This window comes from Macaca mulatta, chromosome 16, assembly GCF_049350105.2.
Source record: "Macaca mulatta isolate MMU2019108-1 chromosome 16, T2T-MMU8v2.0, whole genome shotgun sequence".
Classification (NCBI taxonomy): Eukaryota; Metazoa; Chordata; class Mammalia; order Primates; family Cercopithecidae; genus Macaca; species Macaca mulatta.
Window position 1 is genome coordinate 51260794 of NC_133421.1, and position 14023 is coordinate 51274816.

General features: G+C 43.7%; 1 protein-coding gene across 1 annotated transcript in view; it reads right to left on the reverse strand.

Moving 5' to 3' along the window:
* Window positions 1-14023, reverse strand: part of RAD51C (RAD51 paralog C) — a 43141-nt gene that overhangs the window by 9531 nt on the left and 19587 nt on the right. Inside the window, exon 6 of the mRNA XM_001104781.5 lies at window positions 2653-2719. Within this exon, the coding sequence (XP_001104781.4) occupies window positions 2653-2719 (67 nt within the window). The remainder of the gene's footprint in view (window positions 1-2652; window positions 2720-14023) is intronic.

Here is a 14023-nt window from a genome sequence, read left to right on the forward strand (position 1 = left end):
GTGTGGTAATGTTCCATTTGTCAAGCAATGGGCACCTGGACATTTATTATTGCTCTTCTAAATACACATTTTCATTTGTATATTCTATTTCACATTAAAAAGAAAAAAAGACCCAAAAAAAGCATTAGGTGTAACTCAAGATTTAAGCAATGGTGCTTGGGAGTACTATCGTATCATGTAGACATAGTGCAAGGAAATGAAAAGGTGGATATAATTTGTGAGGTAGAGATGATGGGCTCAGGATTGGACAAACTGAGCTCCTGAAATACAAGACTTTTATTATTAGTCATATTAGGTGTGAAACTGCCCTGAGATCACCATTTGCTTTTATGCTGGATTTGGAGGGCAAAGAGGGCAGTTGAACTCAGCAATTTACGTGTCCAGCACTGAAAATCTTCATGGTAAATAGGTTATATGTTAGGTTACTTCTCAGTCCCACTCAGCTCAAAGGGTTTGTCATTACCCTACTGATTTGCACTTCTAAGTCTTCTGCCTGTTGCATTCTGATGATCCATTTCTACGCAAGACACAGAATCTAAAGCTGAGACATAGCAATAGAAGACCAAAGAACAGACACAGCAACAAAGTTTGTATGAAACAAATCAGGAGGGTAGGAATGAGATTTTGATGTGCATCCTGGCCAAATTCCAGAACTAGCAAAGAGAGGTCCGGTTTCTAATTCCAATCACAGCAAATTCAGCCATCTTATTTTCACACAGAAGTGGTCTACATTGATTTTTAAATCTCTTTAAGGGATTAGGGAGCCTCTTAAATATAAAGGAAACTAAACTGATAGTAATGTAAAATGAGCAGTGACCTATCATACCAGCAAACACTGTCAAAAACAGAAAGCTAATAGTGGGACTGAAGTCTAGAACACAGGAGTTATGTTTATCCAGTGCTGCACTGTACAACAGGGCAGTCACTTGCCACATGTGGCAATTTAAATTTAAGTAAAATTCAATTAAACATTCCATTCCACAGCTGCACTAGCCACATTTTAAATGCCTCAATAGCCACATGTAGCAAGGGCTACTGCACTGAAGAGCACAGACATAGAACATTTCTATCATAACTGAAAGTTATATTGAACAATATCCTAGCAATATCCAAGATAAAGGGTGTTCTGCTAGTAAAGTAAGGTCGGCATCAGAATTATTACAACTTAAGCATAACATTCCTGAGGGCATCCATTTCCATTTATTTGCTTCTCTGCTCACCAACTCTGAACCCCTGCTTTCCCAACTTTCTGGTATCTGGGAAGAAAATAAACTGACTAGAAAACATAAATTTCACTGTTTGACAATTGTAATTCTCACTAAATTTATAAATTTGCTTTCTGATTTATCATGGCGTGCTGAAAGAATGAGTTTGAGAAAGGCTGAGTTTGATTACCCCTGAGTGGATCCAAACATTAGGAAGCTCTTAATTAAATGGGTGATAGAAAGTGACAAAAAGAGGTGGAAGAAACATGAGACTATTACACTCCCTTCCCTAACCTTCCTCCTTTTCATCCTGCTCACCTGGGCCAGGTTAGAATCGGTCCTTTGTACAGTACCCTGTACCTTTCTATTGTAACCTTTACGACATTATCTGTTTATAGAATGATCTATGCCATTAGTTGAAAACTAGTCCAGGGCAGAAACTTTTTTTTTTGAGACAGAGTTTTGCTCTTGTTGCCCAGGCTGGAGTGCAATGGCGCAATCTCAGCTTACTGCAACCTCTGCCTCCCAGGTTCAAGCGCTTCTCCTGCCTCAGCCTCCCGAGTAGCTGGGATCACAGGAATGTGCCACCGCACCCAGCTAATTTTGTATTTTTAGTAGAGACTGAGTTCTCCATGTTGGTCAGGCTGGTCTCAAACTCCCGAGCTCAGGTGATCCACCTACCTCGGCCTCCCAAAGTGCTGGGATTACAGGCATAAGCCACCGTGCCTGGCCAAAACTCTGGTAGAATACTCTTTAAGATTTTAGTGGAAATAAACCTTGAAGCATTGCATTCTAACAAAACCACGATATTCACTGTAATGTGATTTGTATTTAAGTGTATTCACCCTTCCTTCTCTCTAACACTGTGAACTCCCTGGGGGCAAGAATTTTGACACTATAGTTGCCAGACAGTAGATACGCACTTTTTTAAGAGTCTTACTCTGTCCCCCAGGTTGGAGTGCAGTGGCACGATCCCAGCACACTGCAGCCTGTGCCTCCCAGGTTCAAGCAATTCTCATTCCTCAGCCTCCCAAGTAGGGGGGATTACAAGTGTGCGCCACCATGTCCGGCTAATTTTTTGTATTTTTAGGAGAGACAGGGTTTCACCATGTTGACCAGGCCAGTCTTGAACTCCTGGTCTCAAGTGATCCGCCTCGGCCTCCCAAGGTGTTGGGATTACAGGTGTGAGAGGCTGTGTCTGGCCACTCAATAAATGTTAAATAACTAAAAGGAACAGCCAGTATTTAAGGGTACTGTGCTTAGTGCTAAGATTAACCAGTGAACAAGACAAATACAGTCTGCTTTCATGAAGCTATAGTATTCAATGAGAATCAAATGAAAGAAATAAGAAAAACTGTGATTAACTAAAATGTTTATCTGGAAAATCAAATGAAAGAGATAAGAAAAACTGTGATTAACTAAAATGTTTATCTGATTAATTACCCACCTAATGCAGGAACGAGCAAGGCCTGATTTTTATCAATCTTTGTTGTCATCTGATTGGTTAAAATTACCTACAAAAACAAAATGTAAGAAAATTAGGTGAGTCTCCTTAAAAATTATCAAGTAGACCAGCCCGGCCAAGATTGTGAAACCCCATCTCTTACTAAAAATACAAAAATTAGCCAGGCATGGTGGCATGCACCTGTAATCCCAGCTACTCGGGAGGCTGAGGCAGGAGAATAACTTGAACCTGGGGCAGGCAGAGGTTGCTGTGAGCCAAGATCAGTCCACTTCACTCCAGCCTGAACAAAAGAGCGAAACTCTGTCTCACTAAATAAATAAATAAATACATACATAAATAATTAATCAAGCAAACAGTCTTGTGATTTTAGTAATCTGAAAATAATCTACCTATTACAGATAGCCATTTAAGTAATACAAATTTTTCTGATAAAAAATTTTTAAAATATACTCATAAAAAGATGGAGTTATCTGAAAATATGATTCTACTGATCATAAAATATTTTATTTTCATACTTTAGAGATGAGGTCTTGCTATGTTGCCCAGGTTGTCCTTGAAGTCCTAGACTCACATGATCTTCCCACCTCAGCCTCTTGAATAGCTGGGACTAAAGGTGTTTGCCAAATCTAGCTCATAAAACTCTTTTTTTTTTTTTTTTAAAGACACAGGGTCTTGCTGTGTTACCCAGGCTGATCTTGAACTCTGAACTCCTGGACTCACACAATCCTCCTGCCTCAGCCTCCCAAAGTGCTGGGATTACAGGCATAAGCCACTGTACTTGACCTATAAAAAACTTTTAAAAAAATTAGCTGGGCATGGTGGTGCACAACTGTAGTCCCAGTTACTCAGGAGGCTGAGGTAAGAGAATTGCTTGAGCCCAGGAGGTTGAGGCAGCAGTGAGCCATGATCCTGTCACCGTACTCCAGCCTGGCGAACAAGTAAGACCTTGTCTCAAAAAAGAAAGATTGAGTCTCGCTCTGTTGCCCAGACTGGAGTGCAATGGTGCGATCTCAGCTCACTTCAATCTCCACCTCCCAGGTTCAAGCAATTCTCCTGCCTCAGCCTCCCAAGTAGCTACGATTACAGGTGCCTGCCACCATGCCTGGCTAATTTTTGCATTTTTAGTAAAGACGGGGTTTTAATATGTTGGCCAGCCTGTTCTAGAACTCCTGACCTCAAGTGATCCACCCACCTCAGCCTCCCAAAGGGCTGGGATTATAAGCATGAGTCACTGTGCCTGGCCTGAGTCCATGTTCTTTATCATTATTGCCTCCCTAGAATATTTTTATTGAAAGGAATATGAAATCCTTAATAAATACCTCAGTTTTTATACTTTTAGGAAGGAGGCAAATATAGTATTACTGTTTATAATTTTATAGGAAAAAAGGAAACTGAGGCAACAAATTATGAGAAGAGACTTAAAACTCATTTTAAAAAGTACAATATAAGTAGATGAACTAGGAAAAAAAAAATCCTAGTAGTCAGGTCAAATGACTCCAAATTATGATTATGCTAGTTGGCTAGTAACAGCCACAGGTGTTGCTTTGCAACTCACAGATGGCCCTCCAGGTTTCATATTGCTAATTCTCTTTGTATAAATACTGACCTACAAAAAAGGTTCCAGGTTTTGAAAGACAGTAATTTTAAATAAAAGCAAGGAAAACAAAAGTGTTTAAGGTTGACTTAACATAGAAGTCAGATCTGTTATCTTTCCACCCAAAAATCTCCAGAAATGGTTACTTTATATACTCTTCTAATACATATCTTCCCTCCAGAAAAAAGAGTTAATATTGCAAACTAAAACTGATAACGAAATTCTTTGAAAAGCAGTAAGAAAAAGGTGTCTGCTCTGAAAATGAGTATTTTACATAAGAAAACTGAAAAACAGCCCAGGAGCGGTGGCTCAGGCCTATAATTCCAGCACTTTGGGAGGCCAAGGCAGGCAGATCACCTGAGGTCAGGAGTTCGAGACCAGTCTGGCCAACATGGCGATACCCCATCTCTACCAAAAACACAAAAAATTAGCCGGACATTGGGGCAGGCACCTGTAACCCCAGCTACTTGGGAGGCTGAGGCACGAGAATCGCTTAAATCCAGGAGGCAGAGGTTGCAGTGAGCCAAGACTGTACCACTGCACTCCAGCCTGGGCAACGAGAGCAAGACTCCATCGCAAAAAAAAAGAAAAAGAAAAAGAAAAAGAAAAAGAAAACTGAGAAAGAAACAAAAGGTTGTTTGGCTGTTCCCATTGCAGTGGTAACACCCTAACATTTCTGTCCGGCCACAAAGGAGAAATCTGTGATCCACCTAGATCTCAATTAGAAACCAAGTGAATGACAAGATTTTCTTCCAGTTCCCCTCCCCTTACATGCCACAGGGCATTCTCCATTTGTTACCTCTCACTAGGCACCTTAGAAAAAGCTAAGCAGGAATTTAAATTGGAAGCTTTTCTTTCTTTTCTTTCTTTTTTTTTTTTGAGACAAGGTCTCATTCTGTTGCTCAGGCTGGAGTACAATGGCATGATCTTGGCTCACTGCAACCTCCGCCTCCTGGGTTCAAGTGATTCCCCTGCCTCAGCCTCCTGAGTAGCTGGGATTACAGGTGTGAGCCACCACGCCTGGTTAAGTTTGTATTTTTAGTAGAGGTGGGGTTTCTCCATGTTGGTCAGGCTGATCTTGAACTCCCGACCTCAGGTGATCTGCCCACCTCGGCCTCCCAAAGTGGTAGGATTAAAGGCATGAGCCACCACACCCGGCCGGCAGCTTTTCTTAAGAGTATTTTTTAGAAATGGGGTCTCGCCGGGCGCAGTGGCTCAAGCCTGTAATCCCAGCACTTTGGGAGGCCGAGACGGGCGGATCACGAGGTCAGGAGATCGAGACCATCCTGGCTAACACGGTGAAACCCCGTCTCTACTAAAAAATACAAAAAACTAGCCGGGCACAGTGGCGGGCGCCTGTAGTCCCAGCTACTCGGGAGGCTAAGGCAGGAGAATGGCGGGAACCCAGGAGGCGGAGTTTGCAGTGAGCTGAGATCTGGCCACTGCACTCCAGCCTGGGCGGCAGAGCGAGACTCCGTCTCAAAAAAAAAAAAAAAAAAAAAAAAAAATTGAAATGGGGTCTCACTCTGTCACCCAGGCTGGGGTGCAACGACACAATCATAGCTTACTGCGGCCTTGAAGTCCTGGGCTCAAACAATCTTCCTGCCTCAGCTTCCCTAGTAGCTAGAACTATAGGCAAGCACCACCATGCCTAACTAATTTTTAAATTATTTGTAGAGACAGGGTTTGGCTATGTTGCCCAGACTAACCTTGAACTCCTGGCCTCAAGTGATCCTCCCACCTTGGCCTCCCAAAGTGCTGGGATTATAGGCATGAGCCACTGTGCCTGGCCCACATGTAGCTTTTAAAAGTTAAATTAGCCGGGTGTGGTGGCTCACGCCTGTAATCCCAACACTTTGGGAGCCGAGGTGGGCAGATCATGAGATCAGGAGATCGAGACCATCCTGGCTAATACGGTGAAACCCCGTCTCTACTAAAAATACAAAAAATTAGCCAGGCGTGGTGGCATGTGCCTATAGTCCCAGCTACTCGGGAGGCTGAGGCAGAAGAATGGTGTGAACCCAGGAGGCAGAGCTTGTAGTGAGCTGAGATCGCACCACTGCACTCCACCACTGCACTCCAGCCTGGGCGACAGAGCGAGACTCAATCTCAAAAAAAAAAGGTAAATTAGAGGCCAGGCGTGGTGGTTTATGCCTGTAATTCCAGCACTTTGGGAGGCTGAGGCGGGCAGATCACAAGGTCAGGATATCGAAGCCATGCTGGCTAACACAGTGAAACCCCGTCTCAACTAAAAATACAAAAAGTTAGCCGGGCGTGATGGCAAGCACCTGTAGTCCCAGCTACTCGGGAGGCTGAGGCAGGAGAATCGCATGAACCTGAGAGGAGGCTGCAGTGAGCCAAGATGGTGCCACTGTACTCCAGCCTGGGCGAGAGAGTGAGACTCCATCTCAAGAAAGAAATAAATAAATAAGTTAAATTAAAACTATAAAGTCAGCAGCTCAGTAGTATTAGCTATATTTCAAGTGCTGAACAGTCATGCAGCTACTGTACTAGACTGTACATTTTCATCTTTCCATCAGATCTACTGGACAGTGCTGGTTTAGACAGAGTAGTTTACCCATTATGTACCTTCAGGAAAATATAAATCAAACTACTGATTTACCAGGTATTCAACCTACCAAAATTAGAATTTCCGATTATTAGCAAATATTTATATAGTAATTATATTACTTTTGCAAAACGATTGGCCTCCGTGATACAACTGAAAATTATTATGTGATTATGCCAAGCTTCTAAAAAATAGTGTTTTTTTTTTTTTTTTTTTTTTTAAGACAGAGTCTTGCTCTGTTGCCCAGGCTCAAGTGCAGTAGCACAACCTCGGCTCACTGCAACCTCTGCCTCCTGGGTTCAAGTGATTTTCCTGCCTCAGCCTCCCAAGTAGCTAGGATTTCAGGTGCCCGCCACCAGGCTTGGCTAAATTTTGTATTTTTAGTAAAGACAGGGTTTCACTATGTTGGCCAGGCTGGTCTCGAACTCCTGACCTCAGGTGATCCACCCAGCTCGGCCTCCCAAAGTGCTGTGATTACAAGAGTGAGCCACCATACCGGGCCAAAAATTTAAAACGTAAAGTAACAATCACTTGAAATTATGAACTTCAGGCCGGGCACGGTGGCTCAAGCCTGTAATCCCAGCACTTTGGGAGGCCGAGGCGGGCGGATCACGAGGTCAGGAGATCGAGACCATCCTGGCTGACACGGTGAAACCCCGTCTCTACTAAAAAATACAAAAAACTAGCCGGGCGAGGTGGCGGGCGCCTGTAGTCCCAGCTACTGGGGAGGCTGAGGCAGGAGAATGGCGTGAACCTGGGAGGCGGAGCTTGCAGTGAGCTGAGATCCGGCCACTGCACTCCAGCCTGGGCGGCAGAGCGAGACTCCGTCTCAAAAAAAAAAAAAAGCAATTATGAACTTCAGAGCTTTAAAAATATTTCTGCCATCCAATGTCCTTCAACCAATGAACAGATAAACAAAATGTGATATATCCATAAAATGCAAAATTATTCAGTCATTAAAAAGACATTGATAGGTGCTAAAATACAGATAAACCTTGAAAACATGTTAAGTGAAAGAAGTCAGACATAAAAGGCCACATACTGTCTGATCTGCTTATATAAAATGTCAAGAAAAGACAAATTCACAGAAACACAAAGCATACTAATGGTTATGAGGGACTGAGGGAGGGTAGAATGGAGAATGACAGTTAATGAAAAAGGTTTTGGTTTTTTTTGAGACAAGAGTTTCACTCTTGTTGTCCAAGCTGGAGTGCAATGGCGCCGTCTTGGCTCGCTGCAACCTCCGCCTCCCAGTTTCAAGCGATTTTCCTGCCTCAGCCTCCAGAGTAGCTGAGTAGTACGTGGGCACCCACCACCACAACCGGCTAATTTTTTTGTAGTTTTAGTAGAGAAAGGGTTTCACCACGTTGGCCAGGCAGGTTGCAAACTCCTGACCTCAGGTGATCCACCCACCTTGGCCTCCCAAAGTGCTGGAATTACAGGGGTGAACCATTGCACCCAGTCGAAAAGAGGGTTTTTTTTTTTTTTTTAAATCTGGAACTGTGAGTTTCCCAGAACCAGAATTACTTTCTCCATAGGGTACAAAGTTATAGTTGACCATAAGAAAAATTTGCATGAGATTTGAAAAGTGAGTCAAGGAGCAAACACTAAATATTCTGAAATTCATTGTGAGGTGGTTTCTTTTTTGGGGTGATGGAAATATTCTAAAATTATACAGTGGTGATGTTTGCAAAACTCTGTGGATACACTGAAAATCACTGAATTGTACATGTTGCAAGGATGAATTTTATAGTATATGGATTATGTCATTAAAGCTGTTTAAAAAATTATGCCAATAATAAAAAAAACATATATATATATATATGTTTTTTTTTTTTTTTTTGAGACGGAGTCTTGCTCTGTCACCCAGGCTGGAGTGCAGTGGCCGGATCTCAGCTCACTGCAAGCTCCGCCTCCCGGGTTTAGGCCATTCTCCTGCCTCAGCCTCCCGAGTAGCTGGGACTACAGGCGCCCGCCACCTCGCCCGGCTATTTTTTTGTATTTTTTAGTAGAGACGGGGTTTCACCGTGTTAGCCGGGATCGTCTCTCGATCTCCTGACCTCGTGATCCACCCATCTCGGCCTCCCAAAGTGCTGGGATTACAGGCTTGAGCCACCGCGCCCGGCCAAAAAAAACATATTTTTAAAGGACGTTCCCTATATCGATTTGGCAAAGATTTAAAAGACTAGTACCTGGCGGGGCGTGGTGGCTCACGCCTATAATCCCAGCACTTTGGGAGGCCAAGGCGGGCGGATCACCAGGTCAGGAGATTCAGACCATTCTGGCTAACACGGTGAAACCCGTTTCTACTAAAAATATAAAAAATTAGCCAGGTATGGTGGCAGGCGCCTGTAGTCCCAGCTACCCAGGAGGCTGAGGCAGGAGAATCTCTTGAACCCAGGAGGCACAGGTTGCAGTAAGCCGAGATCGAGCCACAGCACTCCAACCGGGGCAACAGAGCAAGACTCCATTTCAAAGACATAAATAAATTAAACGACTGGTACCCAAAGTTGGTAAAGATATGGGAAAACAAGAGTTCCCATTCATTGCCGTAGAGACATACTTTGGAGCATAGTTTCTGAGGGTAATTTTATAATATAAAACAAAATGTTCAAAAATCTATTCCTTTGGCTTAATATTTTCACTTTAAGAAATTTATTCTAGGCTAGGTGTGGTGGCTCATGCCTGTAATCCCAGCACTTTGGGAGGCAGAGGAGGGTGGATCACTTGAGGCCAGGAGTTTGAGACCAGCCTGGCCAACATGGTGAAACCCCACCTCTACTAAAAATACAAAAACCAGCCAGGTGTGGTGGTGCATGCCTGTAATCCCAGCTATTCGGGAGACTGTGGAATGAGAAGCTCTTGAACCTGGGAGGGGGAGACTGCAGTGAGCCAAGAGTGTGACGCTGTACTCCAACCTGGGTGACAGAGGAAGACTCTGTCTAAAACAGGAAAAAAAAAAAAGAGACAATCAATAAGGAGGTGGTTAAAAAAACTACACTACAGGCTGTGCACAGTGGCTCATGCCTAGGGAAGGTTGAAGCAGGAGGATCCCTTAAGCCCAGGAGTTCAAGAACAGCCTAGGCAACATAGTGGGACCTCATCTCTACAAAAAACTTATTTATTTATTTATTTTGGAGATAGAGTCTCACTGTGTCTCCCCAGCTGGAGTGCAATGGTATGATCTTGGCTCACTGCAACCTCCACCTCCTGAGTTCAAGTGATTCTCCTGCCTCAGCCTCCCAAGTAGCTAGGACTACAGGTAAGCACCACCATGTCCAGCTAATTTTGGTATTATTAGTAGAGACAAGGTTTCAACATGTTGGCCAGGCTGGTCTTGAACTCCTGACCTCAAGTGATCTGCTCGCCCCGGCCTCCCATAGTGGCGGGGTTACAGGTGTGAGCTTCCACACCCAGCCTCTACAAAAAATTTTAAAAATGACTGGGTGTGGTGGTGTGTGCCTGTAGTCTCAGTTACTCAGGAGGCTGAAGTGAAAGGATTGCTTAAGCCCAGGAGATTGAGGCTACAGTGAACCAAGATCATGCCACTGCACTCTAGCCTGGGTGACAGAGCGAGACTCTGTTTCAAAAAAAAAACCCAGCCGGGCGCGGTGGCTCACGCCTGTAATCCCAGCACTTTGGGAGGCCGAGGCGGGCGGATCACAAGGTCAGGAGATCGAGACCACGGTGAAACCCCGTCTCTACTAAAAATACAAAAAATTAGCCGGGCGCGGTGGCGGGCGCCTGTAGTCCCAGCTACTCAGGAGGCTGAGGCAGGAGAATGGCGTAAACCCAGGAGGCAGAGCTTGCAGTGAGCCGAGATCGCGCCACTGCACTCCAGCCTGGGCGACAGAGCGAGACTCCGTCTCAAAAAAAAAAAAAAAAACCCAAAAACAAATACAAATACAAAAAAAACCTATGCTACAGTCAAACAACAAAATACTATGCAGTTATTAGCGCAAAGCAGACTTATTAGTGTACATAGAAGAAAAAAAGTAGTGTACGTGGAAAGATGTTCACAATATATTAAGTGAAAAACAGAAAACTGCTTTGCACAATAGCATGTATAATATGACCTCATTTTCATTTCTTTTTGTGTTTTTGAAGACAGGGTCTTGCTCTGCTGCCTAGGCTGGAATGCAGTGGTGCGATCTCAGCTCACTGCAACCTTTGCCTCCCAGCCTCAAGCAATCCTCCTCCCACCTCAGCCTCTCAAGTAGCTAGGACTATGGGTGCGTGCCACTATGCTTGGCTAACTTTTTTTTTTAAATTTGTAGCAATGAGGTCTCACTATATTTCCCAGGCTGGTCTCAAATTCATGGGCTCAAGTGATCCTCCCACCTTGGCCTCCCCAAGTGCTGGGATTACAGGCCTAAGCCACTGCAGTGGCATGACCTCTTTTTCTTTTTTTTTTGAGATGGAGTCTTGCTCTGTCGCCCAGGCTGGAGTGCAGTGGCGCGATCTCAGAACACTGCAAGCTCTGCCTCCCAGGTTCATGCCATTCTCCTGCCTCAGTCTCCCAAGTAACTGAAATTACAGGTGCCCACCACCACACCCGGCTAATTTTTTGTATTTTTAGTAGAGACGGGGTTTCACCGTGTTAGCCAGGACAGTCTTGATCTCCTGACGTCATGATCCACCTGCCTCAGCCTCCCAAAGTGCTGGGATTACAGGCCTGAGCTACCACGCCTGGTCTATGACCTCATTTTCTAAAAAGTAAGTTTGTGGGACGGGCGCGGTGGCTCACGCCTGTAATCCCAGCACTTTGGGAGGCCGAGGCGGGAGGATCACGAGGTCAGAAGATTGAGACCGTCCTGGCTAACACGGTGAAACCCCGTCTCTACTAAAAATACAAAAAATTAGCCGGGCCTGGTGGTGCATGCCTGTAGTCCCAGCTACTCGGAGGCTGAGGCAGGAGAATGGTGTGAACCCAGGAGGCAGAGCTTGCAGTAAGCCGAGATGGTGCCACTGCATTCCAGCCTGGGCGACAAAGCGAGACTCCGTCTCAAAAAAAAATAAAATAAAATAAAAAGTAAGTTTGTATATGTGTAAATTCTGCAAAAATATTTACACCAGACAACAATATTTACACCATCTCTGAGTAATGAATAATCGCTTTCTACATTTCTTATTGTTTAGATCTTTTTTTTTTTTTACAAAAAGCATACATAACTTAAAATTTTTCTTTTGTTTTTTCTTTGAGACGGAGTCTTACTCTCTCACCCAGGCTGGAGTGCAGTGGCGCGCTCTCGGCTCACTGCAACCTCCGCCTTCTGGGTTCAAACAATTCTCTTGCCTCAGCCTGAGTAGCTGGGATTACAGGTGCGCACCACCAAGCCTGACTAATTTTTGTATTTTTAGTAGAGATGGTTTCACCACGTTGGTCAGGCTGGTCTCGAACTCCTGACCTCATGATCCACCCACCTCAGTCTCCCAAAGTGCTGGGATTACAGACGTGAGCTGCTGTGCCTGGCCAATTATTCTTATTTTATGTAATTTTTTTTTTAGAGATGGGATCAGGCTTTGTTGTCCAGGCTGGCCTCAAACTCCTGGCTTCAGGCGATCCTCCCACTTTGGCCTTCCAAAAGTATTGGGATTACAGGTATGAGCTACCACATCTGGCCTTAAAATTATAAAATACATTATCAAAAGCCATACATGTTATATATAAGCTAATTGGGAAAAAAACCTTCAAGCAAAGAAATTATAAAGTAAGAAAGGGAAAGTGTGTCCTTAACCCTACAAAATTCCATCCTTTGAAGTAGCCAAGGCCGGGCACAGTGGCTCATGCATGTAATCCTAGCACTTTAGGAAGCTGAGGCCGGCAGATGATCGCTTGAGCCGAAGAGTTCATGACCAGCTGGGCAACATGGTGAAACCCCATCTCTACAAAAAAAAAAAAAAAAAAAAAAATACAAAGTGGGAGAATCACTTGAGCCCGGGATGTCGAGGCTGCAATGAGCCCTCACTGCACCACTGCATTTCAGTAAGATTCTGTCTCCAAAAAAAAAATAAAAAAGAAGTAGCCAATGTTAATGTTTTGGTCCTTTCATATCATTCTCTTCATATATACAAATATAAATGCATACATATAATTTTGTTTTCTCTAAACTGAGATTACACTAAATATATTTTATATACAACCTAAATTTCTTCTCAGTAACCTATATGTAAATATCTTCTTCCATGTTAGGACGTTTATATTTACATCACTCTTTTTTTTTTTTTTTTTTTTTTTGAGACGGAGTCTCGCTCTGTCTCCCAGGCTGGAGTGCAGTGGCGCTATCTCGGCTCACTGCAAGCTCCGCCTCCCGGGTTCACGCCATTCTCCTGCCTCAGCCTCCCCAGTAGCTGGGACTACAGGCGCCCACAACCGCGCCCGGCTAATTTTTTGTATTTTTAGTAGAGACAGGGTTTCACCGTGGTCTCGATCTCCTGACCTTGTGATCCGCCCGCCTCGGCCTCCCAAAGTGCTGGGATTACAGGCGTGAGCCACCGCGCCCGGCCTACATCACTCTTCTTAAACACTACCTACTATTTGATGTTATTGTTTGGATTGCTTTTTTAGTCAGAAAAGGTGAAGCTATTTCTGTTAAAATAAAAACATAACTATGCAACCCATTAGTCTTGAGTGCCCCCTACTGGAGGCTCTTCACTGATATTAACAAAAGGCTAAATTACGATTAATTTAAGCAAGAAGTAATTCAAACACAGGGCACTATGCTTTTCAGCACATGGCAAAAAATCTGGAAATTAAAAGAAAAAAGTATGCTTTAAAATTATTTTACTGAGAAAGTTCTTTATTTACTTATGATGCATTATAGGTATGTGCTAAAGTCTCTCCAATTAAGGCAAAGACAAAGAAACCAAATTTAGCAGTTTGACCTTACATCTTACTACCAGACAAATGTGTGTATTTGTGTCAGTGGTGAGTGAGATGGGGATTCAGGGTGGGAAGTAATGGCGAACAGGTAGTTAAAGAGGAGTGAGGTAAAACTTTAAAAAAAAAATCTCTTCCCTTCTGAACTGATATATACTTCTCTCCTCACATTTCAAATCTTCAAGAGGTATTTGGCTCTACCTCAAAGCACCTCGGTTGTTTACACTAGGTAATGTTTCGATCCATCTGAATCTGTGATTACATACCACATAATAATCAAAGACTCAGAGTAGAAGAAAACCAGCGATAT